Source organism: Lepidochelys kempii, chromosome 1 (assembly GCF_965140265.1).
Source record: "Lepidochelys kempii isolate rLepKem1 chromosome 1, rLepKem1.hap2, whole genome shotgun sequence".
In the NCBI taxonomy this organism is placed as follows: domain Eukaryota; kingdom Metazoa; phylum Chordata; order Testudines; family Cheloniidae; genus Lepidochelys; species Lepidochelys kempii.
This window is the reverse complement of record NC_133256.1, coordinates 124,785,721-124,808,326: the sequence shown is the minus strand read 5'-3', so window position 1 is coordinate 124,808,326 and position 22,606 is coordinate 124,785,721. Positions and strand designations below refer to the sequence as shown.

General features: G+C 42.1%; 1 protein-coding gene across 2 annotated transcripts in view; it reads left to right on the top strand.

Annotated features, from left to right (window-relative positions):
* DHRSX (dehydrogenase/reductase X-linked) overlaps nt 1–22,606 on the top strand; it is a 224,544-nt gene that overhangs the window by 162,746 nt on the left and 39,192 nt on the right. For both annotated transcript variants that reach the window (XM_073354095.1, XM_073354104.1), the window contains one exon: nt 5,715–5,922. In XM_073354095.1, the coding sequence (XP_073210196.1) occupies nt 5,715–5,922 (208 nt within the window). The remainder of the gene's footprint in view (nt 1–5,714; nt 5,923–22,606) is intronic.

Sequence of the window (22,606 nt, the reverse complement as noted above, 5' to 3'; positions counted from 1 at the left end):
TTGCTATGCCATGTGCACTATGGACTAGATGAGATAAAACCAGCCGTTTAATATAAGGCTTTTTTCATTGGCTTGCTCTCCCCTGACCAAGAGAGAGGTTTCTTTAGAAAAAATACAAGGCAATTCACAATGCCATTTCTCATTGGGCAACTGTATATCTCAAAACTTAGCAAAAACTCTCCATTATTCACCATTCATAGAAGATAATCATTATAAATGCCTTCTTATTAAGTGTAGCTAATTAAAACATTTATGTATACAACAATACAACTAAATGCAGTTCAGTAGAATATAACTATCTTTACAAGAAATGGTCTTTCAGAGCAGTTAATGAAGTACAATATGCTTGCTTGTGCTAATTTATTTGTATTTTGCAGAATCTCATGGCAGCATGGCATTTTATGCAGTTCTCAGTATGCATACTGTCAGTCCTCTGCTTGGATACTTCAGTAATAATGGTTAACCAATCGCAAAGCAAAAGCCCTATTAGCAGCTTACTTATTAATTTATTTTCTGTCATGTTTCTACTGGTGATGTCTGTTTAAACAAAGATTTCTGGAGTCAATCCAGCTGAATCAGACAAAATAACATATAAAATAGTTGAATCAAAACAGATTGTGACTGCTAATGGTCTGTATGTTGCCATTTCTTCTTTAAATCCACTTTCAAAGCCACTCTAAAAACACTGGGGAGAATTACTAATCCCAAGGCAATTTGTAATGAAACAAGTCTGAAAGATATTGTTATATGGCTTCCCTATCAGAAGAATACTAATATCCCTCTCAGCTGCAGGTAGTTTGCAGTGAGGATATAAGATGGAAATGCTGCATGTTCTTGGCATCAAATAGTCTTTGAGTTATTGGAAAAATAGAAATAGTTTTTGTTCTTTTATTTCACCCCTTCAGGGCCCATGAGTAAAGCTGATGATGTGTCTGGACAAAAGCAAATCAATAGTGTACCATTTTTAGTACCTGCTGAATGTTAGGTAATTAATAATTTAAAAAAAGAGAGCTTGTTACACTGGTGAGGTTTACCCTGTTGTCAGAAAACCGACCTGGTTCAGTTGTTTGCTGTATTTATATGCTCTGTCTTCCTGTAGATATGGACATTAAAACTGCTCTTCCTCAAACTGCAGGAAAGGTTTTTCACTAACCTTGATGTGAATCTTTTCAAAGCCTTTAGGAGAATGGGGAAAAATATTTGTTGAATACTGAAAAATCTCAGTTTGCCAAATTTGTTCTTGGATTAATATTAGTTAGCAAATTCTTAAAAAAGAGGAGGAGGAGGAAGACGTTCTAGCAGAAATGACTGTGCCTGCTCAAGGACTGAACAAGAATTTCTGCAAAGAGGAAGCTCTTAAGCAGTGACCAAAATAGTTTGATGGAATTTATACTTTAGAAATTACACCCTTGAGTGGGTGTGAGCTCTCTCCCTCCTCACCTGGATCACAGGAATAGGCTCAGATTTGGTGCTCTGCTTCCTGGAGGTGCAGCCCAAACGGTGGAACGCAAAGGCATCTCTGAGTCCCCTTTGCACTCACCAAATTCAGTGCATCTCCAAAGGTCAAAAGTCTCTTTGGGCAGCCCTGGAGCTGCTCTAATAGAGCTGGTTGAAATTTTTCATCCTAAACGTTTTTCAGCAAAAAATGCAAATTCAGCAACGCTGAAATATTTTGTGAACTCCTTTTGGTTTCGCTGAATTGTTTGTGTGGAAAAAAGAAAACCTCTGACAAAGTCGAAATGTTTCATTTTGACATTTTCTAATGAAAGCATTTCCAGTTTTCAGTTCCAACCAGTTTTCATTTAGAAATTTCCTCCGGTTTATTTTAAAAAATTAAAAAATGTTAAATGCTTGGAAGCTAAATGAAAAGTTTCATTTTGCATCAAATATTTTTGACCTTTTGATTTTGCTGAAAATTTCACAAAATGTAGTGTTTTGGGTTGACACAAAACACATTTTTTTCCCCTGAGTTTTCAGAATTGCTGGTGAACTGAAAAATCCATTATTTGCACAGCTCTAGCTCTAAATTATGACAGCCTCCCCGGGCCTGCCTATGGCTTGTGACAGAAGCCAGAATGTCTATAGAAGCAAGCATTATAGCTCTGTCCTCTTCTACCTTAACACCCCCTATGTCTGGGCTGGCAGGGGAGAGCATACAGCTGCCTAGAGCAGCCCACTGTTTAGGGTAGCCAACTTTCTATGTGCACAAAACTGAACACCCTGGTCCCACTCTCTGTCCTGCCCCTCCTCTGAGGCCCCACCCCTGCCATGCCCCTTCTCTGAGGCCCCGCTTCCCACTCACTCCATCCCCCCTCCCTCTGTAGCTCGCTCTCCCCACCCTCACTCACTTGCTCTTTTTTACCAGACTGGTTCAGGGGGTTGGGGTGCGGGAGAGGGTGAGGGCTCCAGCTGAGGGTGTGGGCTTTGGGGTGGGCCAGAAATGAGGAGTTCAGGGTGCAGGAGGGGGCTCTGGGCTGAGGCAGGGGGTTGGGGTGTGTGTGGGGGGGTACGGACTCTGGGCTGGGGGTGTGGGGCTGGGGCTCAGGGATTTCGGGTGCAGGAGAGGGCTCCGGGTTGGGGCTGAGAGGTTCAGGGGGCGGGAAGGGGATCAGGGCTGGGGCCGAGGTCTGGGGGCGCAAGGGGTGTATGAATGCACCGGCTGGGTGTGCAGTCTCTAGGGTGGGGTTGGAGATGAGGGGTTTGGTGTGTAGGAGGGGGTCCGGGCTGGGATTGAGGGGTTCAGAGAGCTGGAGTGGGATCAGAACTAGGGCAGGTGGTTGCGGTGCGGGAGTGGGTGTGGGGTACAGGGGAGTTTGGGTGTAGAAGGGGGTTCCAAGCTAGGGCAGGGAGTTGGGGCATGGGAGGGGGTTAGGAGTGCAGGCTCTGGCTGGCACTTATCTCAAGCAGCATGTCCCCCCTCTGACTCCTACGCAGAGGCACAGCCAGACCAATGGGAGCTGCAGAGCTGGCACTTGGGGTGGGGGCAGTGTAGGAGCCGGAGCGGGGACATGCCACTGCTTCTGGGAGCCGCGCAGAGCCATGGCAGGCAGGGAGCCTGCCTTAGCCCCGCTGCTCTGCTGACCAGACTTTTAATGGCCCTGTCAGTCGTGCTGACCAGAGCTGCCAGGGTCCCTTTTCCACTGGGCGTTCCGGTCAAAAACAGGACCCCTGGCAAACCTACTTATGTCTGTGTCATGAGAATTTTCCCTGGCCCTGTGTATGATTCCTACATGCTGAATGGGGGACAGAATAATCCAGTTCAGTTCAGAAGGAGAGCTTGAGTTTCACATTTACTTTATTTTCGGATGTGCAAGGCCCTCTGTGATCAACCTCATGCCTTCTGATACACTTAAACTGTTGTCAACATTGCTGGAAACAAAAGTTAGCAGGACTGCCACTTCTCTCTCTCTCCTCCAACCCAAGCATGTGTCTGAGCTCCACTGCTCCCATGTGATGGGACTTGCCATTCCTGACACTTTACTGCAGCTGAGACTCAGACTGGGACCCCAGCGTTACCAGGCTGGCCCAAAACTAAGCCTTCCCCAGCTGAGCCAATGGATTCTGCAGGAAGCTTGTCTCAGCTTGAAGTTGCTCTGTAACCTTCCTGCCAGTGCCCAGCCCAAGCGGCTGGACTGGTTTGTGGGGTAGGGAAGGGGGAATCCTCCTTCCTTCTCCAGCTTCAGGGTGACTCCACAGCTGCTCCATGGAGGACACCAGCCCTGAATAACAGTGCTTCAGTGGAGCTGAGGAAATGGTAGAGTACAACAGAAGCCTCGCGGTCTGGATGCCGCAATTATAAAAAATATGAACTGACATGCAGATGAACTGGCCATGGAGTGCTCCTCCCATTTCAGGGGATCTCAGAGACTCATAAAAATATCAGAATGACCTGCCGAACAGGGTCTTCATGGAACCCAAAGAGATCACTTCTATAGGGTTTCCTTATGCCACCAGCCTGCAAAGTGGGAGGGACTTTGCTGAGGTTCAGCCTACGTCTTCCATATAGTAGCATGTTACATTGCTTCTGAGATACTCACTCCTTCCACTTTTTTCTTCCCCCCTACCCATGCTCTGTCTTCTTTGATTCCTTCCCTCTACTCCCCTTTCCACCTTTCTCTTGCTTCCTCACCTCTGCTTTCCTCTCCCCTACATTTTCCCTTTCTTTCTTTTTTCTTCCACCATCGTTCTACTCCCCTTCCTCCTCCTCTCTCTCTTCCTAACTGTATAAAAGAGCTGTACATAGAAATGGTACAGTTATTTATCTCTGCTCTTACTGAATGCACATGCCCTATTCCAGACCATCACACACCGCCATCTATTTTTCAGTGTATATGCCCATTAAGGAGTAGGAATTACATATGTATTAGAAAAAATTGCTACAGGAGCTTGCCATACAAACAAAAAAAGTACTCCATTCTTTCCAAGCACTCTGTAGCATGACATTGTTTGGCAAGTGGACCCCAAAAAGGAAGCAGTGATATTAAAGCACAGTAGGAGCAAGTCAAATTGGGATGTTCGTATGCCATCATCCGTCTGACTTTTGGTGAAAGGCTTTATAATGGAAATGTGAAGCATCACTGGGAGGAAGCTTATATTCTTCCATGTCAGAGAGCACAGTTAAACTTCCCATCATATGGTACTTAGTGTTTCAGAGAAAAAGCAGAAAACCTTCAAAATTATTAACCACATGAACAATATGCATCTCTGATTCTCTCAATCCAGTTGTGCAGCAATTTTAAAAAAATGAAATGTATTTCATAACTTTTTAATTCATTTTTTTTCTTGTTTTTATACATACCCCTTCCATATCATCCTGATACATGTAGCATTTTCGAAGTTGGGTGCTTCAAGTTATGCTCCTAAATCCATAATTAGACACTTAAATGGAAGCTTTGGCTGATTTTCCAAGGTATTGAACAACCTGTTTCCAGAGAAGTTAATAAGAGCTGCAGCTGCTTGAAAATTAGACCACTGTTATATAGGGGCCTAACTACGGATTTAGGGGCCTAACTACAGATTTAATAGCCTAACTTTAGGCACCCAAGTTTGAAAATTGTATATAGAGATATACACAGTATGTATTTCCCTAATGAGTCCTAATAAAACTGTGTGTGTGTATACACTGTTTTGTTAATACTTATCAGGGTAGATTTATTTCTGCTCCAGTTCCCCCTCCCCGCACATGGAGACAGCTGTGGGGATGGGGGTTTGCCCCTGGGGGAGGGTAGCTTTTTAAACTCCAGCCAGAATTCAATAGAAAAGTTGCCTGGAAGAGCACATCTGCTGATTAGCCTGGCCCTGCTCACTGGTAGGGTGGCAGGGAGCTTTTTGCATTTCTGCATTCCCACTCCAGATGAACTTACCACTGCCAGGGGCCCACAGTGTTGAGAGCTGGTGCAAACCCAAAGGTTAAATTGAACCCATCATTTTCAAAACACCTTACAAAAATTAACTAATTAATCCTTACAGTGCCAGAGGAAGGGAGGGATGATTCTATCCATTTTCTAGATCGGTAAACTGAGGCCTGGAGTTTGTCATTTTTCTCCAGGGGAGTCCATCATTGTCAGTTTTACAGTTCACATGCAATCACCAATCATCCATCATGCTGAAAGTTGTGTTTAAGATGTGTAGCAGGAATCTTGTGTTGCTTTTGTGTCAGGAATCCTCATTCAGTCTCTGAAGTCATCACACTTTTTCTGCACTTTCTTCCTTAGCAGGGGTGATGCTGGTCCCTGAAAGGAAAACAGAGGATGGATTTGAGGAGCACTTTGGGTTGAACTACTTGGGACATTTCCTGTTGACTAACCTTCTCTTGGAAACACTGAAGCAATCAGGAACTTGCACTCACAATGCTAGAGTCATCACCGTCTCGTCAGCCACCCATTATGTAGGGAGATTGCATCTTAATGATTTACAAAGCAGGTACAAATATATTTTTTTTCTGTTTGCACTGGACTGCCACAAACTGCATAGATTAAAGTCAGTATAAATTGTCATTCAATGTCAGCTGTGATTTTCGTTAACCAGAGGCTCAAATAATTGCTGATACCATTAACTTTCATAACGCTGTGATAGCTTTTGGCTTGAGCAACCCTTCCAGTCATGGGTAGGAAAGAAAAATAGCATATAAACACATTTATAAATTGAGTCTGTTTTACACTGGGCCTTGAAAATCTTTGGGCGCATTTTGGTTCTTATATAATTGTGATGAATGTGATATAAAAAACATTAGACTGACTCCATAACCAGGACATTCAGGATTCTATGTAACTGGGGCTTTGTAAAATGGCGTATGGATATGTAAAATGGATTCTGGACTCAGGTAATTATCCTACAATCAGATCCACAGGCAGATGCCAGCACAGAGCCCCATTGTAATTCCCCTCCAGTGTAACGCACCACTGTTGTGGTATGCCAGAGCCGTTCTTAGCTTAAAGGGTTTCAGTGCTTCTGGACTACTGAAACTTTGTGATCTGCCAAAGACAGCCACTCCTGCCTGGCTGGCTGGCTTTTAGCTTCTCCCGCACCCACACATTGTCAGCTTCTTCTTCCTTGGCAGCTCCACCAGCTGGCACACAGGTCTTCTCTAATTAGCCAGAAGCACGCTGTATAAGCTTCTCCTCAGAAACCCTGCCAGCTGGCTGCCACTGCACTATGTTGCAGATGGCATTCCTCCTGCTCAAGTACCATAACCTAACCCTCTCCCTGCTTCTCCTGCTTCCCTCCACAGCTAGCATGCTATATCCCTACTGTGCCTTTTGTCCACCCTGCCTATTTGCCTTTTCCCTAAGTGTACGCCTACAGCTGCTGCCCAGCTGCTCCGGCTCTGCTCTCTCTCCACTGTCCTCCAGCTACACAGTACTCTCACTCCACACACTGTGCCAGCTTTCCCTGTTCGGCTCTCAGCCTTACTGATCAGCCCCTCTGACTGACTGCAACCATGTTCCCACACCCCAACATACCTGCCATGCCCCTTTGCCCGCCTCCTAGCTTTGTCACCCCCATGTCTTCTGAACTTTCCAAAAATGTTGACTGATTAAGGGGTTAACAGAATCCAAAAGTATATTAATGCCTTTTTTTAAGCTGGGCAAAGGTGCTACATAGCAGCATTTTTCCAAATAACAGACCATGTGACTCTGTTTTCTCTTTTGTGCAAGAAAATACAAACCTTTATGCTAAGTGAAACAGGGCTGCTTGTTTAATTAATTTGAGAGTGAGAGAATTGTGTTTACAAGCTCGATTTACTAACTAGTTCAAATGGCTTTATTCTTGCAGTCAAAGTCAAAGAGTTTCAGCTGGTTTCATACTGAAACTAAGCATTTCACATAATTTCCATACCCAGTCATATCTCAGTCCCTGTGACCCTCAACAAGGACCTTAGCAAACATTTTGAGGCACCTGGTCTGACTTTTCACTTTGGAATGAAACCTAAAGGCAGAAGGCTTGTGTCTTTTATTGCAAATATTTCACATGTGAACACCACATTAAACATGTCAAGACTTTCTATCTGATTTCTGATTTTATTCTAGGCTATCCATTCCATCACAAGTATATTGCATAATCTCCACAGAGCAGTTGTAATTTCATCTCTCACATGTAAAACAAGCAAGGAAATTATCCTTACACTTCACATAAAGTACATATGCATTATCTATGATCTGTATGCACTGGATCAGTGGTTCTCAAAGCTGATCCACCGTTTGTTCAGGGAAAGCCCCTGGCGCGCCGGACCGGTTTGTTTACCTGCCATGTCCTCAGGCCATTGGCCTGGTTTGCCGCTCCAGGCCAATGGGGGCTGCGGGAAGGGAGGCCAGCACATCCCTCGGCCTGCGCCGCTTCCCTGCAGTGCCCATTGGCCTGAAGCAGCAAACCACAGCCAGTGGGAGCCGCGATCGGCTGAACCTGCGGACTCAGCAGATAAACAACCCAGTCCGGCGCCCCAGGGGCTTTCCCTGAACAAGCGGCAGACCGGCTTTGAGAACTACTGGACTGGATGATGCCATTTAATGCAGCTCTGCTATGTCTGTAGATAACAACAGCTTCCTTTATTACAGAGAAACCTTGTACAGTGCCTCTTTAGTTTAGGATGTATTTTACCAGTAGCTCACTGTTATTAACTCTTTTTTCAGGGAGATATACACATAAATGTTTTAATTTAGAAAAGCTGTGGCTTAATATGTATAGGAAAAATCTTGCAGCAAAAGTGCCAGTGAGTTTACTATGCAGTCTTTGTGTTGCACAGGTGTAAATTAGGACAGAATCTGGCTAGTTGTGTGCATTTCTAACCAGTGGGAGTTCTGCCTGAATAGAGAGTTCTGACCTACCATATATACACACCCACCAAAGATTTCAAGAAGTGAATTGCAATTTGAACTCCAGACCTATATCTGTGAAAAGACAGCCCTCTTCCCAGACAGGAGAGGCTCTCCACTTATTTTCTCAGTGCCAGATGAATTGTTTCTCAACCAATGACCCCACTCAAATCAGTGAACCTAGTTGTGTGTGTGTATGTGAGAGAGAGAGAGAGAGAGAGAGAGAGAGAGAGAGAGAGACTGACTGCTCACCAATGTAAGGGAGTTCAATAACCTGGCCTATGCCAGCATGGAGAACTATTACGGTATCATAAATACACAGAAATTGACTATACCACACAACTTGAGATGCGTTGATTCAAAGTAGGATATAACAACTTCACAGCTATAATAAGTAAATCCCAGAATAACCATTACAGTATTGTTCATTGTGCTAACCTCTAATGATTTCCCCCTATTTCTTTCTTTTAAAAGTGTTTTTAAAATACTAATGTAACAGATTATTGCTACTTTTCTAATGTAATATAACGACCTAAATCCACATAAGCAACAGAATCAAAGTTAAAGGTCATACCACCCTTACCTCACCCTTTCCTGCCTACATGTTGCAGTAACATTCATGGCTCTTGGGAGATTTCACATCACAGGACTCTTAAAGCTCCACAGCACACTACTTTGGACCACTGTCTTGGACTTAACCTGGTGAGGAGTGAGACCCCATAGTGCTTTTAAAGATGCAAATACTTTGTGTTTTTTTTTAAAGTCTGTGTGTGTGTGTGTGTGTGTGTGTGTGTGTGTGTGTGTGTGTGTGTGTGTGTGTGTATATAAAATATGCCCCAGGGTGGGCAACATCGTTAGTTTTATGATACTGTGTATCTCTCTCCATTTGTTCTGCTGAACTGCCACATTTTCTAAGAGACAATGCCAAAGTCACCCCTTGTTTTTTCAGTTAAGATGACTGCAAAATCTGTGTGACCATTTTTCACATATCTTTTTTGTAATTTTGAGCTGCCTTTGGTTGGTTCTGATTGGTCACGTGGTATTGGTTCCGGTTTTCTGATTGGCTGAACATACCCCATATTATCAGGAGAGTTAGTAGATCACCTCCCTTTGAGTAAATTGCTATGTGTGCTGACTGGTAGAAATATCGATAAAAGCAGGGATAACTGCTTATCATGCACTCATCCATCCAAAGATACTTCCGGGATTTTAAATTGGTGGTGCCCAAACTGATGACCCATTAGTAACACCAGAGGGGAGACCCATCCCTCCATCTGAGACCCCAGAGGGAGAAAGGTAGAAGGCCATCACTACTTCGGTGCACAAACCCCAGGTAGGGAGCTGGCCAAGGAGCTGCCCTGTATTAAATTCTCTGCTCCACCAGACTTCCTCTGTCACCTTTTCCATACTCTGTGGACTCCTTGTTGGATTTTTCTTCTGTTTCTTTCTTTTTTTTAAATGGAACGCTTCACGAATATGAATGTAATTCTGGTGCAGGGGCCATGCTAGTTGGATATAATCTGTTTTATCTACACCTCTGTTCTCTTGCTCCAACGGCCCAAAATTCTGGTTTGAAGTCACAAACCACATCGAATACATTGGCCACAAAACACCAGAAGGAGAAATGATTTTAAAATGGTCTCTTTCCTGTGAATAAAGTTACATAAAATATATACAGTGACCTTTGTTATGTTTCTCTTTCTCGTGTTTGTGCTTCTAGTGCTCTGACTTCTACATGTCTTTCTCCTGTACCTTTCCCCCTCTTATATATCTATTAATTTGCATCTTTTTTCTTTTGATTTCTTTGTTGTATCAATTCCTTTTTCCTCCTTTTTCTCTCTTTTTAATCTGTTTACTTGATTTCTAATTTTACATTTTCATCTTCTTTTCTCTTTTTCTTTTGTATATTTATTTCTGTATCTTGGTCTTTTAGCTTTTGCCTCTCTATTTCCATCCTTGCCTTTGTTTTCCTTCTCTGCTTGTTCTGTTTCTCCTTTCCACTTTCTTCTCGATTTTCACCTCCTCTTTCTCTGTTTGCTTCTCATCCGCTTGCCCTTCCACCCCTCCAACCCCATTCCTCTCTTCTGGATGTTTATTTCCCACTAATAGGGCTTGCTGTCTGGATACACTGTGACAAGACACAGCTTGTTCCACATGGACAAAGCATAGCTTGTTTCATGTGGTCTGTTGGAAAGGAAAACTCACAAGAGCAATGACTGTTCTCACAATGCTTTTGCTGAAGAACATGCTAAAGAACATCAAACATCTTTGTGGTCTTTCAGATCGAGTCCATTTTCAACAGATCTCACATGAGCTCAGGCGAAACCTACTCCATCATCCACATTTTGAAAAATAGCTCTTTAAAGACTAGTGTATTCCATGAATGTATTCTCTGCATGTCAGAAAACAAAGTTGTGCCTGGAGGTGGGTGAGAAACAATTTTCTTGCCCTATGAGAATTTTTGAGATTTTGAATTTTTGCCCATCCCAAATGGGATGAAAAATTGAAATCTAAAAAATAAATAAATAAATAAATAAAATAAATCACAGGCCCATAATATGAAAAAAAAGAAAACACATTAGATTGGGTCAGTCAAAATGTTTCAATGTACATCTACACTTGGAGCTGGAGATGTAATTCCCAGCTTGAGGAGGTATACGCACACTAGCTCTGATCAAGTTAGCACACTAAAAATAGTGTAGCTGTGATGGTGTGAGTGGTGAAATGGGTCAGCTGCTCAAGTATGTGCCTCAGATGGGGTTATACTTGGGATGTCTAGCCCCTGACACCACTCTCACTGTGCCAATTTATTCATATCTTAAAATAGTTTGGTTTTAGTTCAGTTAAAATACTGGTGAAGATTTGGTGAAGGTATAGGGGGAGGATAGGACTAACTTCTTATTTTATCCAAACCATCTGCCTCTCAAGTTTTAAATTAAAGTGAGGAATAGCCCCTCATCCCCACAGAAATGGAACCTAAGGTTATATATCTCTGAATAACTGGGACTATTATGTATTTTTAATTGCTCATATAAGACTGGTAGAAAATTTTCTCTGCCAAGCTTGTTGTGTTTTTGACTAAATAAATATTTTTTGTAAAAGGGGTCTGTTTGCAACAACAAAAAATTCAAATTTTCATTGAAAACGCAGATGCCCGAAAAATGAGCTATTTTATCTGAAAATTGTAATATTTTGATTTGGAAATGCTGCCACAATGCCTCATGTGAATTGAAGTTCAGTTCCTTCATGTCACTATTCTCCTTCATGGGATGGGCTCCCTGGCCACACTGCGTCTCCCATACTGCACCACCACAACTCTTTAAGGGGGTTGACTTTTGTGCAGCATGGGAGACATAATCCAACGTGGGAGCCCAGCCTACAGAAGAGAATGGGAGCTTGAGGCACTGGAACTAAAGTTCCCATGAGGCACTACAGCAGCATTTCCAACTCAAAATATTTTGATGTTCGGATGATCTGTTTTGGTTTTCAGCTGAAATTTTTCAGTTTTCAAATTACCACTGAAAATCAAAATTTTCCACAGATAAAAGCCCCATTTTTGACCAGCTGTATTACATAAGAGCGGCCATACTAAGTCAGACCAAAGGTCCATCTAGCCCAGTATCCTGTCTTCCGACAGCAGCCAATGCCGGGTGCCCCAGAGGGAATGAACAGAACAGGTAATCATCAAGTGATCCATCCCCTGTTGTCCATTCCCAGCTTCTGACAAACAGAGGCTAGGGACACCATTTCTTACCCATCCTGGCTAATAGCCATTGATGGACCTATCCTCCATTAATTTATCTACTTTCTTTTTGAACCCTGTTATAGTCTTGGCCTTCACAACATTCTGTGGCAAGGAGTTCCACAGGTTGACTATGCATTGTGTACTCAAAGATTTTTCCCCATAAAGGAACAAATAATCCTGCCCACCCACCCTGCCTCCAGATAGTGAGATCCCCAAGCACAACAGAATAGGTGCATTTGTACACTGAGGGTGAAGGGGGTTGGATTTGGGGACACCATGTTGGAAGTAGGACACAGAGATTCCAAGTGGTTTCCTTGAGTGCTCTAATATGGAGAGGTTTGGTAACAAGGGAGGGAGGAGTAAGGCCCAGACCAGTGGATCCATCTCTAAGTTGCCTGATCAGCCATTGTCTTCCATGAACATGAGCGTACGAGCAATGGGAGCTACTGAAGCTGCGAAAATTTGCAGCAGTGGCGGCGGCGGTGGCGGCGGCCATGGAGTGGCTACATGGCCTGAGAGAAGGGTCTTTTCTCCCCAGCACTTGTACAGCATCGTGCTTCACAGCCCAGGTACTTGTGCTATATGTTGATTTTCAAGATTTGGCCAAGAAACTTTTAAAATATTGTTTGGAAGCATTTTTAGGCTTTGATGAGTTACTCTGCCTACTTCATACATACCTTGTTGGTCCTGGCTTTGACTGAAATGTTCATGTGTAATTTCCACATTCTGTCTCTACTTTCCACCTTGCTGCCGCTTTTGGAAATAATTGGTTTTTCATCACAAATCATGCAGGGATCAGCTTACTGTGATTCAGTGTGACAAAGTATTTGGGAAATTTAAAACCTACTGAATAGGAGGAAGGTGACAATAATACTTCTTTCCCCCTGTTTCCTTGACCACTTGAGCTGCACTGCATGGCCTGGGTTCTCAAGACACACACATGAATCATAAATGACATTTTAAAGATTTTGGTGAGGTTGGATTATTGGCTTCATACAGTTTGAAGAGAATTTTAGTGTGCCATAAATAGTTTAAAGGCAAACCAAAATTATAGGATAGAAAAGACTGCACCAAACAAGCCTCAAATCAAATATAATTCTGAGTAAGAAGGAAAGGGAAACATTTTATTTTTTCCTTTTACTGTCTGCTGAACTTTGCCATTTTAGACTTGCTAAATAAAAATCCCCTCTGCACAAGCTATTTTTCATTTTCCATACTTTTATTAATCCCACATCTTTTCTGACAGCTGGATGTGGGCCTCTGGTGACATGCAGTTTTATATAACTAAGGCCTTCATAAAGGCATTGAATCTGGGAAGTGGATCATCCTTGAGGTCCAAAAATCTCAGGCGTTTGAGTTGTGTTTGTACCTGTTTCAACCATATTCCCTCCTTCAGCCATCTGTGTCCTAAGGGGAAGTGGGGTTTTCATGAGATGTCTTGAGTGTTTTTAGTAAATCATTTTCTTCTCTGGCCATTATCTTCTTCATTCTGTTACTAAATTAACTTAATGGTTTTGATGACTGTGTACCTCTGTGAGTCCTCAGCTGTATTCTTACCCAGGGTATGTACAAACAAACTTTGACAAAGCAGAGAAAATTAAAAAGAAAATAGCAGATTTTTTTTGGTACTGCTAGCCTTAGAGACTGAAGTTTTTTATCACTCTATATAATAGATAGAGATAGTGCAAGTGTTTCCTCTCGGTCCTGCTAATGGTCCTCAGTGTTTTTTTGGAAATAGCTCTGTAGGTTGGGGGTCATTCAGTCTTAATGCCATTCAAGCCTTGACCTCTCTGCTCAGACAGCATGATTAAGTCGATGGGCGCTGAGGATGCTGAGCAGCTCCCAGGATGAAAACATGGTATATAGATACCTCAGCTAAAGGCACTGGACTGAGCCCAACTTATTTCACATGGGCCATCCAAGGGTAATAACTCTTGTTCATTTTTAAGCAGGCTAGAAGTGGTGCGAGCTGCAGGGACATGTTGTCCGCTGCTTCCTGCAACTCCCATTGGCTGAGAATGGCGAATTGCGGCCACTGGGAGCTGCTGGCGGCCATGCCTGTGAACGGTCAATGTAAACACTGTCTCGTGGCCCTCTAGTGGATTACTCTGAAGGGCTGTGTGCGGCCCGCGAGCCACATGTTGCCCACCACTGATCTAGAAAGAGAACACATAGAGGTAAGACTGATACCATCATTGTCTCACCTTTGTCCTTTTTCCCCAAGCTGCTTTGTTTGTGTCCATCTTCATTGAGATTATTTTTTCCTAAACTGACTTGATTCTATATTTTAAATATATACTTGAATGTGAATGTTTTGGAACTTTATACATAAAGAAAATCCATTGAGTCTATTTCTTGTATTTGCCGTTTGATTTTGCCTTTTCCAGCAATTTCTTATTTTTAACGGCAACATCATAGAATTCTAAACAGGAATAGCTGAGGTTGCATATAATGCAAAGCACACTTTTGATCACTTCAACACCTGGGCGATTCGTCTCGTCCGTCCAAAGGTTTGGTGGTGGGTGGGCAGACTGCTGTATTTTCAACAGTTTTGATCTGTTATCGCTTAAACTACGGAATTAGGAACACTGCAGCATCTTTAGCTTGACACATTTTTAACATTAGATTCCCAGTGTATTCTGATAATAATGCAAATCTTTAGACCCACATAAAAAGAAACTGGCCGATTTAAATTATTTTTCTGGCAACTGGCAAATCCATAAAATATCCGACCAGGCTGGTCAAATTCCGGCCAGGTGGTAACCCTACATCCCGGCTATGATGAAGCGGCTTTAAGGAACTCCCTTGCTCCCTGGTGCACAACCAGCACTACAGGAGTGTGGAAGAACTTCCACAGAGGCCTTGTTCTCCCTTCCACGTATATGGGCGGGGAGTGGTCAGACCTTGGCAGTATACCAGGGGAAGTAGTCTGTACAAGCATAGGGCTGATGCAGATTACTTCCCCTGAGGCGAAGGGGAAACCAGGAACTAGATTGTGACCTTCAGAGTCCTGGTCCGCTCCTGGGACAGTGCGGCTATGTGCTGCTCCTTACAAAGGGCTTGTGGCAAAGCCATGACTGAGCATACTATTGATTGTGGGGATTTTGAATTAAACAAATGAGTACTGTTCATGTTTCTTATTTAGCTACTTCAAGTGGTAACAAATAGTTCAAGTAATTACTTCTAAGCTTCTGTATTTGTAGAAAATGGGTATTTTGTCAATACTGACTTGTGCCAATATCTATATGTGGGTTTGTTTTCTGTGAATATGGACATCCTGTAGTTGCTCCTAGAACGAATCATTACTGTTCAAAAGTAGATAAGGAAAGGGTATACCGGTCATTCATAACTGCCTTTTTAAAAGTGAGGATTCTGCTGTTCCTTTGAGGGATCTGGCCTTTGTTGTCACATTGCATAGATTTCAGACTTCAGCCCATGACTGTGGAAGTGGGAGAGTGGAAGGAAGCCTTTCAGCGGTACTTTAGAAGGGGGACCCAGGCCGTATTACAATGATGTGTCCTTTCCTGCGTGGAAAGTGGTGCCCATGCTGGCAAGGCCCATTCTGATTTATTTTGTTATTAATATTTTGTAATATGGTGCCTTAACATTTATTTCCAGGCTGCAGGTTTACAAAAAGAGAGAGAGGAATTCACTCTTCCTTTCCCACATATTATAAATGAATCTGTGTATGATCACACAAGGCATGGAGTGACTGATTTCAGAGAGTGGGAAAAGCTCTGAGACTCGATCAATCAATTCCTTTCTTTCTTTCGACTGCAGATCAGAACAAGGGCTCTGGCTAGACTGGTTTAGGAAATATACTCTGCCTCTGGCAGTTCAAGAAATCTGGCAACACAGGGCTAGGTTCTCAGCTGGTATAAATGGATGTTGCTCCATTAACTTCTCTAACCAAACTAACATCAATATTTTAAAATTCTGGTATCTGAACTTAGGCACCTATGACCACATTTTCAAAAAATAATATATCCAGTGTGTATATAACATTTGCACAAGAAAGTGCAGGCTGAGCACTCATTATGCTCTTGTCTGCAAAATGGACAACTGTGCAATTGCATGTGTGTGGTAGATGTAATTGGTAGCAGGACAGGTACAGTACACATCTCTGTGATGAAATATAGGTAATTTGGTGTATTAGTTCCTTTGAATTTAGTTCTATTTCACTATTGTATATCATGGAATCGTAGAAATGTAGGGCTGGAAGGGGGCCTCAAGAGGTCATCAATCCTACCCCCCTGCCCTGAGGCAGGACCATGTAAAAGTAGACCACCTCTGACAGGTGTTTGTCCAACCTGTTTTTAAAAACCTCCAATGACAGAGATTCCAGAACCTCTCTTAGAAGTCTAGTCCAGAGCTTAACTACCGCTATAGTAGAAAGCTTTTCCTACTATCTAACCTAAATCTTCCTTGCTGGAGATTAAGTCCATTACTTCTTATCCTACCTCCAGTGGACATGGAGAACAATTGATCACCGTTGTCTAGTCTATATAATAACCCTTGACATATCAGAAGACTGTCATTAGGTTTCCCCCATAAGTCTCCTTTTCTCAAAACTAAACGTGCAAATTTCTTTTAACCCTTTCCTCAGAGGTCAGGTTTTCAGAATCTTTTAACATTTTTATTCTCTCCTGGACTGTCTCCAGTTTGTTCACATCTTTCCTATATGTATGTTTGTTTTTCAATTAATAAGACTTTTTTCAGCAGGAATATACATATTTTCTCAGATCCTCCCATTCTGCCCTTTTTTGGTTTGTGGTTTCCTTTACTTACATCAATGGAAAATGACTCTTCAGTCTCTGAGAAGTGATTGTACATGATAAAGAGATGTAGCACAGACAAGTAACCTTCATAAATATAATGAGTAATATTTTGGACTCTGAGTCTGGTTTATCATAAAAAGGGAAATGAACTATGTTATAACAAATAGCCAGAAAAGATGCACCTAGGTTCTGCAAAGCTTTGTTAAAAAATAAACAAACTGTAAAATCTTTTAAAAGTCTTAGGGCTTGTCTACACTGTTGCTTAAGTCGATGTAATTTACGTTGCTCAGGGGTGCGAAAGACCCACCCTCTGAACAACGTAAGTTACATTGACTTAAAGGAGTGTCCACACTTCACTGAGGTGGAGTAATTACATCAATGGGCAAGAGCTCTCCCGTCTTCACCAGATGTGCTACATTGGCATAGCTGCATCAATGCAGTAGGTCAGCCGTGAACACAAGCCCTTCGAGAATACTTTAAACTCCTGCATGCCATTCTTTGGGGGGACAAAATCTAGAAATCTGATAGCACTGTCAGTGTTTAATAATGGTCTTTTAGATTCTTGACTAAGCAACAATGGTGTTAAAATATAAATCATTTAAGAAGTTCAGTCATTTTAATAGATCGTGCCAGCTTTTGCTGTATAAACTGATTCTACCCTAGGCATGCATTGCAGTTGTGCCTGTGGTCTTTCATTAAAAACCCCAGCATGTTACCCACATTGTGCAGCAGTCCCCAAGTTTTGATGGAAGATACTGCTATTTGGCTGTACTGCAGTTTGATCTTAGGGCTCTGTGCCCTGTAGCTAATTAAACACACTGGGAATTGAAGGGGCATGATGGGAGAAGGCATCAGGGTTTTGACCTGTAAAACAATACAGTGGTTAGGGTCAGAAAATCTGAACTTGCAGCACCAATGAGATTAAATATAGCTATTTATTGTGATCTCAGCGCACTCAGGGTGGCTCTCTGAGGCTTTTGCTTAAGCAAGAGGGGGTGGGGAAGAAAGCCTTCAGGATTTTAGAAATGACATTGAGAGGACATTTAATGTGTTGTTCTAACTAGAACTGGGCAAAATGCTGATTTTTCGGTTCCCTGGTAGTTAAAAAAAAATTGGTTTGAGTTGAACAAAACATTTTATTAAACCTGAAATTAAACATTTTGCTTTGGGTACTTTTAATAAAACCAAAGTAAATTAAGGGCTAGATTCACAAAACATAGCGGAGGAGGAGGTGATGGTAGTGGTGGGTCTTTCTTAACATCTCCTGTTTAAGTTGTTCCACTTTGTATGAAATAATTAAGTATTCATTGAACCAGACAGAGAGAGTGACTATGACTCTATAGCCTGGTGATTAGGACATTCACCTGGAGAGGTGTGTGGAGGGAAACCTGGGTTTGTAGAGAAACAATGCCTTAACATGATGCTAGGGAGACAGCTGTTGGAGATAGCCCCTTATGGGTGATATGTAAAACCAACTTCCTGATTATAATTGATTGGAATTTTTTTTATTTCTCTGCAAATTTAGACCAAACCAAACAAACAAATCTTTAATTAATAACCCCAAACCTTGTGGCAAAAAAATGGGGGGGGGGGAGGAATTGGGTTTCCATCTAAAAAACAAAACAAAATAGTTTTTCAATGAAAAGTTAAAAATTTCCATGGAAAACAGATTTTTTTGTGACAAAATTGTTTAGTCAAAAACCATATTTTCTTGTGAAAAACAGTTTAAACAGAAAATTTTCACCCAGATCTAATCCTGATCAGCTGTGGTCACCGGAGATTCCAAAGCATTTTCGTAAGAGTAACAGTGTTGTTCATTCTGTTGTCTTTGACTAATTTGATTCTGTCTACTTACTTTCCCTTGTAGTTTCAATAGAGTAAATTATTCTTTCTTTCCACTGCTATGTAGTATAGCTGATGCAGAATTCCCTCTAGAGAGGATTTCTTTTCATTGGTGGGAGAAATAACCCACACACTTCCCGAGACCACTTAGAAATTAATGAGTCTGCTCTATAGCCTTACCTAAGAGGCCTCTGGCTTTTAGCTCATGCAGTAGAGGTTCCTGCACTAGGCTCCAGAGGTCTCAGGTTCAGTCCTGCCCATCAACGAGCAGGGTCTGTCAGCGTTGCAGATGATCTGTAAAGTATTTTGAGATCCTTCTGGTTGAAGGATCTTAAAATTTGGTCAGTTTTCTTGCACAGTTTTATAAAAGATGCTGCAGAGAGAACATAGAGAAAGTGGAGAGTACACAGAAGAGCAACTAGGATGGTGAGAGATTTGCATTGAAATTGATAGGCTCTGAGGCTAAATTCAGGGAGTTAAATATATATTGTACTATCTGGATTATAGGGGATACGATTATGATATGTGATTCTATATGAGGAGGAAGAGGAATTTCATTAGTTAGCAAAGCCTTGGCTGGGATGATTTAGTTGGTGTTGGTCCTGCTTTGAGCAGGGGATTGGACTAGATGACGACCTGAGGTCTCTTCCAACCCTAATATACTATGATTCTATGAAAAGTAAGACAAGAAATAATGGAATTAATAGTAGTAACTGGGTTTTCAGGACCTGTGTCAATGTTTTATTAATGTTTAATTCAAGTCCCTTTTAATGAAGGTTATTTTTACCTCATTATCATTTGATCAGAGAAAACCAATTCAATGTGTTTTCATTACTTTTATTCAAGACCATAAACAACTACGAGGTAACGAACTTATTATATTTCTCTAAAGTTCTAAACAATATGAAAATTAGATTGAGGTTACAATGTAAATCAAGTTAGTCAAATCAAGGAGTTAACAATAATACAAATTAAAATTGTTAACTAAAAAGAAAACAATTTGAGACCAATAATTGCTCAGACAAATTGCATGAGCACATTCAGCAATCAAATTATAAAGTTAACATAATGACTGAATGGTGTACTTAGTCTTTCTGCCTCTGTGGAGTTGATTTAGCAGCTTATACTTTCCTTTGTGGAAATAATGTGTTAAGGTTAGATTCCTTTTCATACCCAGGGTGACATCGAGTGATCTGCTTGGAACCTAGGTTAATTGATGCCCAGTGGTAACTTGTACTATGGACTTATATGCATCCGCTATAACTGGTCTCTCTCTTTCTCTCTCTCTCTCACAGACACAGACACAGACACACACACCCTAAACTATAACTGCACTACTTTGACTAACTCCGTCATTTTTATTCCAATGCAATAACACTAAAAGTGGTTTTTATTCATTATTAAAAGACCTAGTCCACTCCTAGACCCAGCTGATACCTTTATAATGGTTGAGCTACTTTATCTATTATGTTACAGCTCAGACAATTGACTGATGTTATGATACTTTATATGATCTTCTTTATTACTATCTCACAGCTAAATACATGGTGGAACAGCTTGTTTAGCATAAATAGTGAACACATATTTCAAGGGACCATTTCAAGTGGCCACTTTACCTTGAATGGTCCCTTGAAATATGTGTTAACTGCTTATGCTAAACAATCTGTTCCATCTTGTATTTAGCTGTAACCCTTTCAGTACATTTCCTAGACCTGAAGAAGAGCTCTGTGTACCTCAAAAGCTTGTCTCTCTCTCTCACCAACAGAAGTTGGTCCAATAAAAGATATTACCTCACTCACCTCATCTCTCAAAGTTGTACTGTCATTTTGTTTTTATTGCTACTTGACTTTTTCTTTTGGACAAATATAGAAACAATTAAAGAGAATGAACTGGCAAGTTAATATTATACTTCTTTACTTCCTGCAGCTGGGATGCAAATACAGCCCTTTGCTTTCCGTTTTTATTTCTTTTCTTAAATTTCTCTGGAATTTATTGGTGTTTGTTTAATTTTTCTTTAAGGGTGAAAAATCAATAAAAAACAAAAATGAAGGGCAGCTGGCATGGGGGCAGAGGTGTCTGGAATTCCCGGTGGCTGGGGCATGGCGGAAAGGACAGGGAGGGTTACTCACAATGTGACAGTCAAGGAAGCCTTCTGCTTCCTGCAGCAGTCAGGTGGTCTTGGCTGCTGGGGCCTGGCTTCCTGCCCTTTTCGCTCCTCCACTGTGCAGAGGAAGCAGACAGGAACCATGCTGAAGGGCCAGCATCAGGAAGGGAGAATCATAGAATCATAGAATATCAGGGTTGGAAGGGACCTCAGGAGGTCATCTAGTCCAACCCCCTGCTCAAATCAGGACCGATCCCCAATTAAATCATCCCAGCCAGGGCTTTGTCAAGCCTGACCTTAAAAACTTCTAAGGAAGGAGATTCCACCACCTCCCTAGGTAACGCATTCCAGTATTTCACCACCATCCTAGTGAAAAAGTTTTTCCTAATATCCAACCTAAATCTCCCCCACTGCAACTTGAGACCATTACTCCTTGTTCTGTCATCTGCTACCACTGAGAACAGTCTAGATCCATCCTCTTTGGAACCCCCTTTCAGGTAGTTGAAAGCAGCTATCAAATCCCCCCTCATTCTTCTCTTCCGTAGACTAAACATCCCCAGTTCCCTCAGCCTCTCCTCATAAGTCATGTGTTCCAGTCCCCTAATCATTTTTGTTGCCCTCCGCTGGACTCTTTCCAATTTTTCCACATCCTTCTTGTAGTGTGGGGCCCAAAACTGGACACAGTACTCCAGATGAGGCCTCACCAGTGTTGAATAGAGGGGAACGATCACTGGCAATGCCCCTCGATCTACTGGCAATGCCCCTAGTATACATCCCAAAATGCCACTGGCCTTCTTGGCAACAAGGGCACACTGCTGACTCATATCCAGCTTCTCGTCCACTGTAACCCCTAGGTCCTTTTCTGCAGAACTGCTGCTGACCCATTCAGTCCCTAGTCTGTAGCGGTGCATTGGATTCTTCCGTCCTAAGTGCAGGACTCTTGTTGAACCTCATCAGATTTCTTTTGGCCCAATCCTCCAATTTGTCTAGGTCCCTCTGTATCCTATCCCTACCCTCCAGTGTATCTACCTCTCCTCCCAGTTTAGTGTCACCTGCAAATTTGCTGAGGGTGCAATCCATGCCATCCTCCAGATCATTTATGAAGATATTGAACAAAACCAGCCCCAGGACCGACCCTTGGGGCACTCCACTTGGTACCGGCTGCCAACTAGACATGGAGCCATTGATCACTACCCGTTGAGCCCAAAAATCTAGCCAGCTTTCTATCCACCTTATAGTCCATTCATCCAGCCCATACTTCTTTAACTTGCTGGCAAGAATACTGTGGGAGACCGTATCAAAAGCTTTGCTAAAGTCAAGGAATGGTCTAGGCTGGGACTTCCAGCAAGGGGGGAAGGAAATTCCCCTTCTTTGACCCCTGTACCAATATGCCAATAGATTGTTCAGCCCAGGAGGGGTAAGAAGAGGAATTATGGACCAGCAAGAATGAAAATATTGTGTGTCCCTGAAAGTGAACACTCTGCTCAAACAGGGGAAGACATAGTATGAGGCTGCTGGATATCTGGTTTGTTTTGTTAGACTTTTTATCTACACCCCTGAAAGGGCTGAAAGGCTAAATTGTTTAAAAACACAAGAGTCAACCAGCTTGGGGAAATTGAGGAGGCAGTGAAGTCTGATGCCAGATCAGACAAAACCTTGTTAAAGAGCCACTGAATAAAAAAATAATTTTAAATGTGGTCTAAATTTGACCTCTCTCTTTGTTTTTATCAGATTTCAACCACTAAAGTGCCTTGGTAATGCATTGTCTGACAATCTAGCCAACTTTCTATCCACCTTATAGTACATTCATCCAGCCCATACTTCT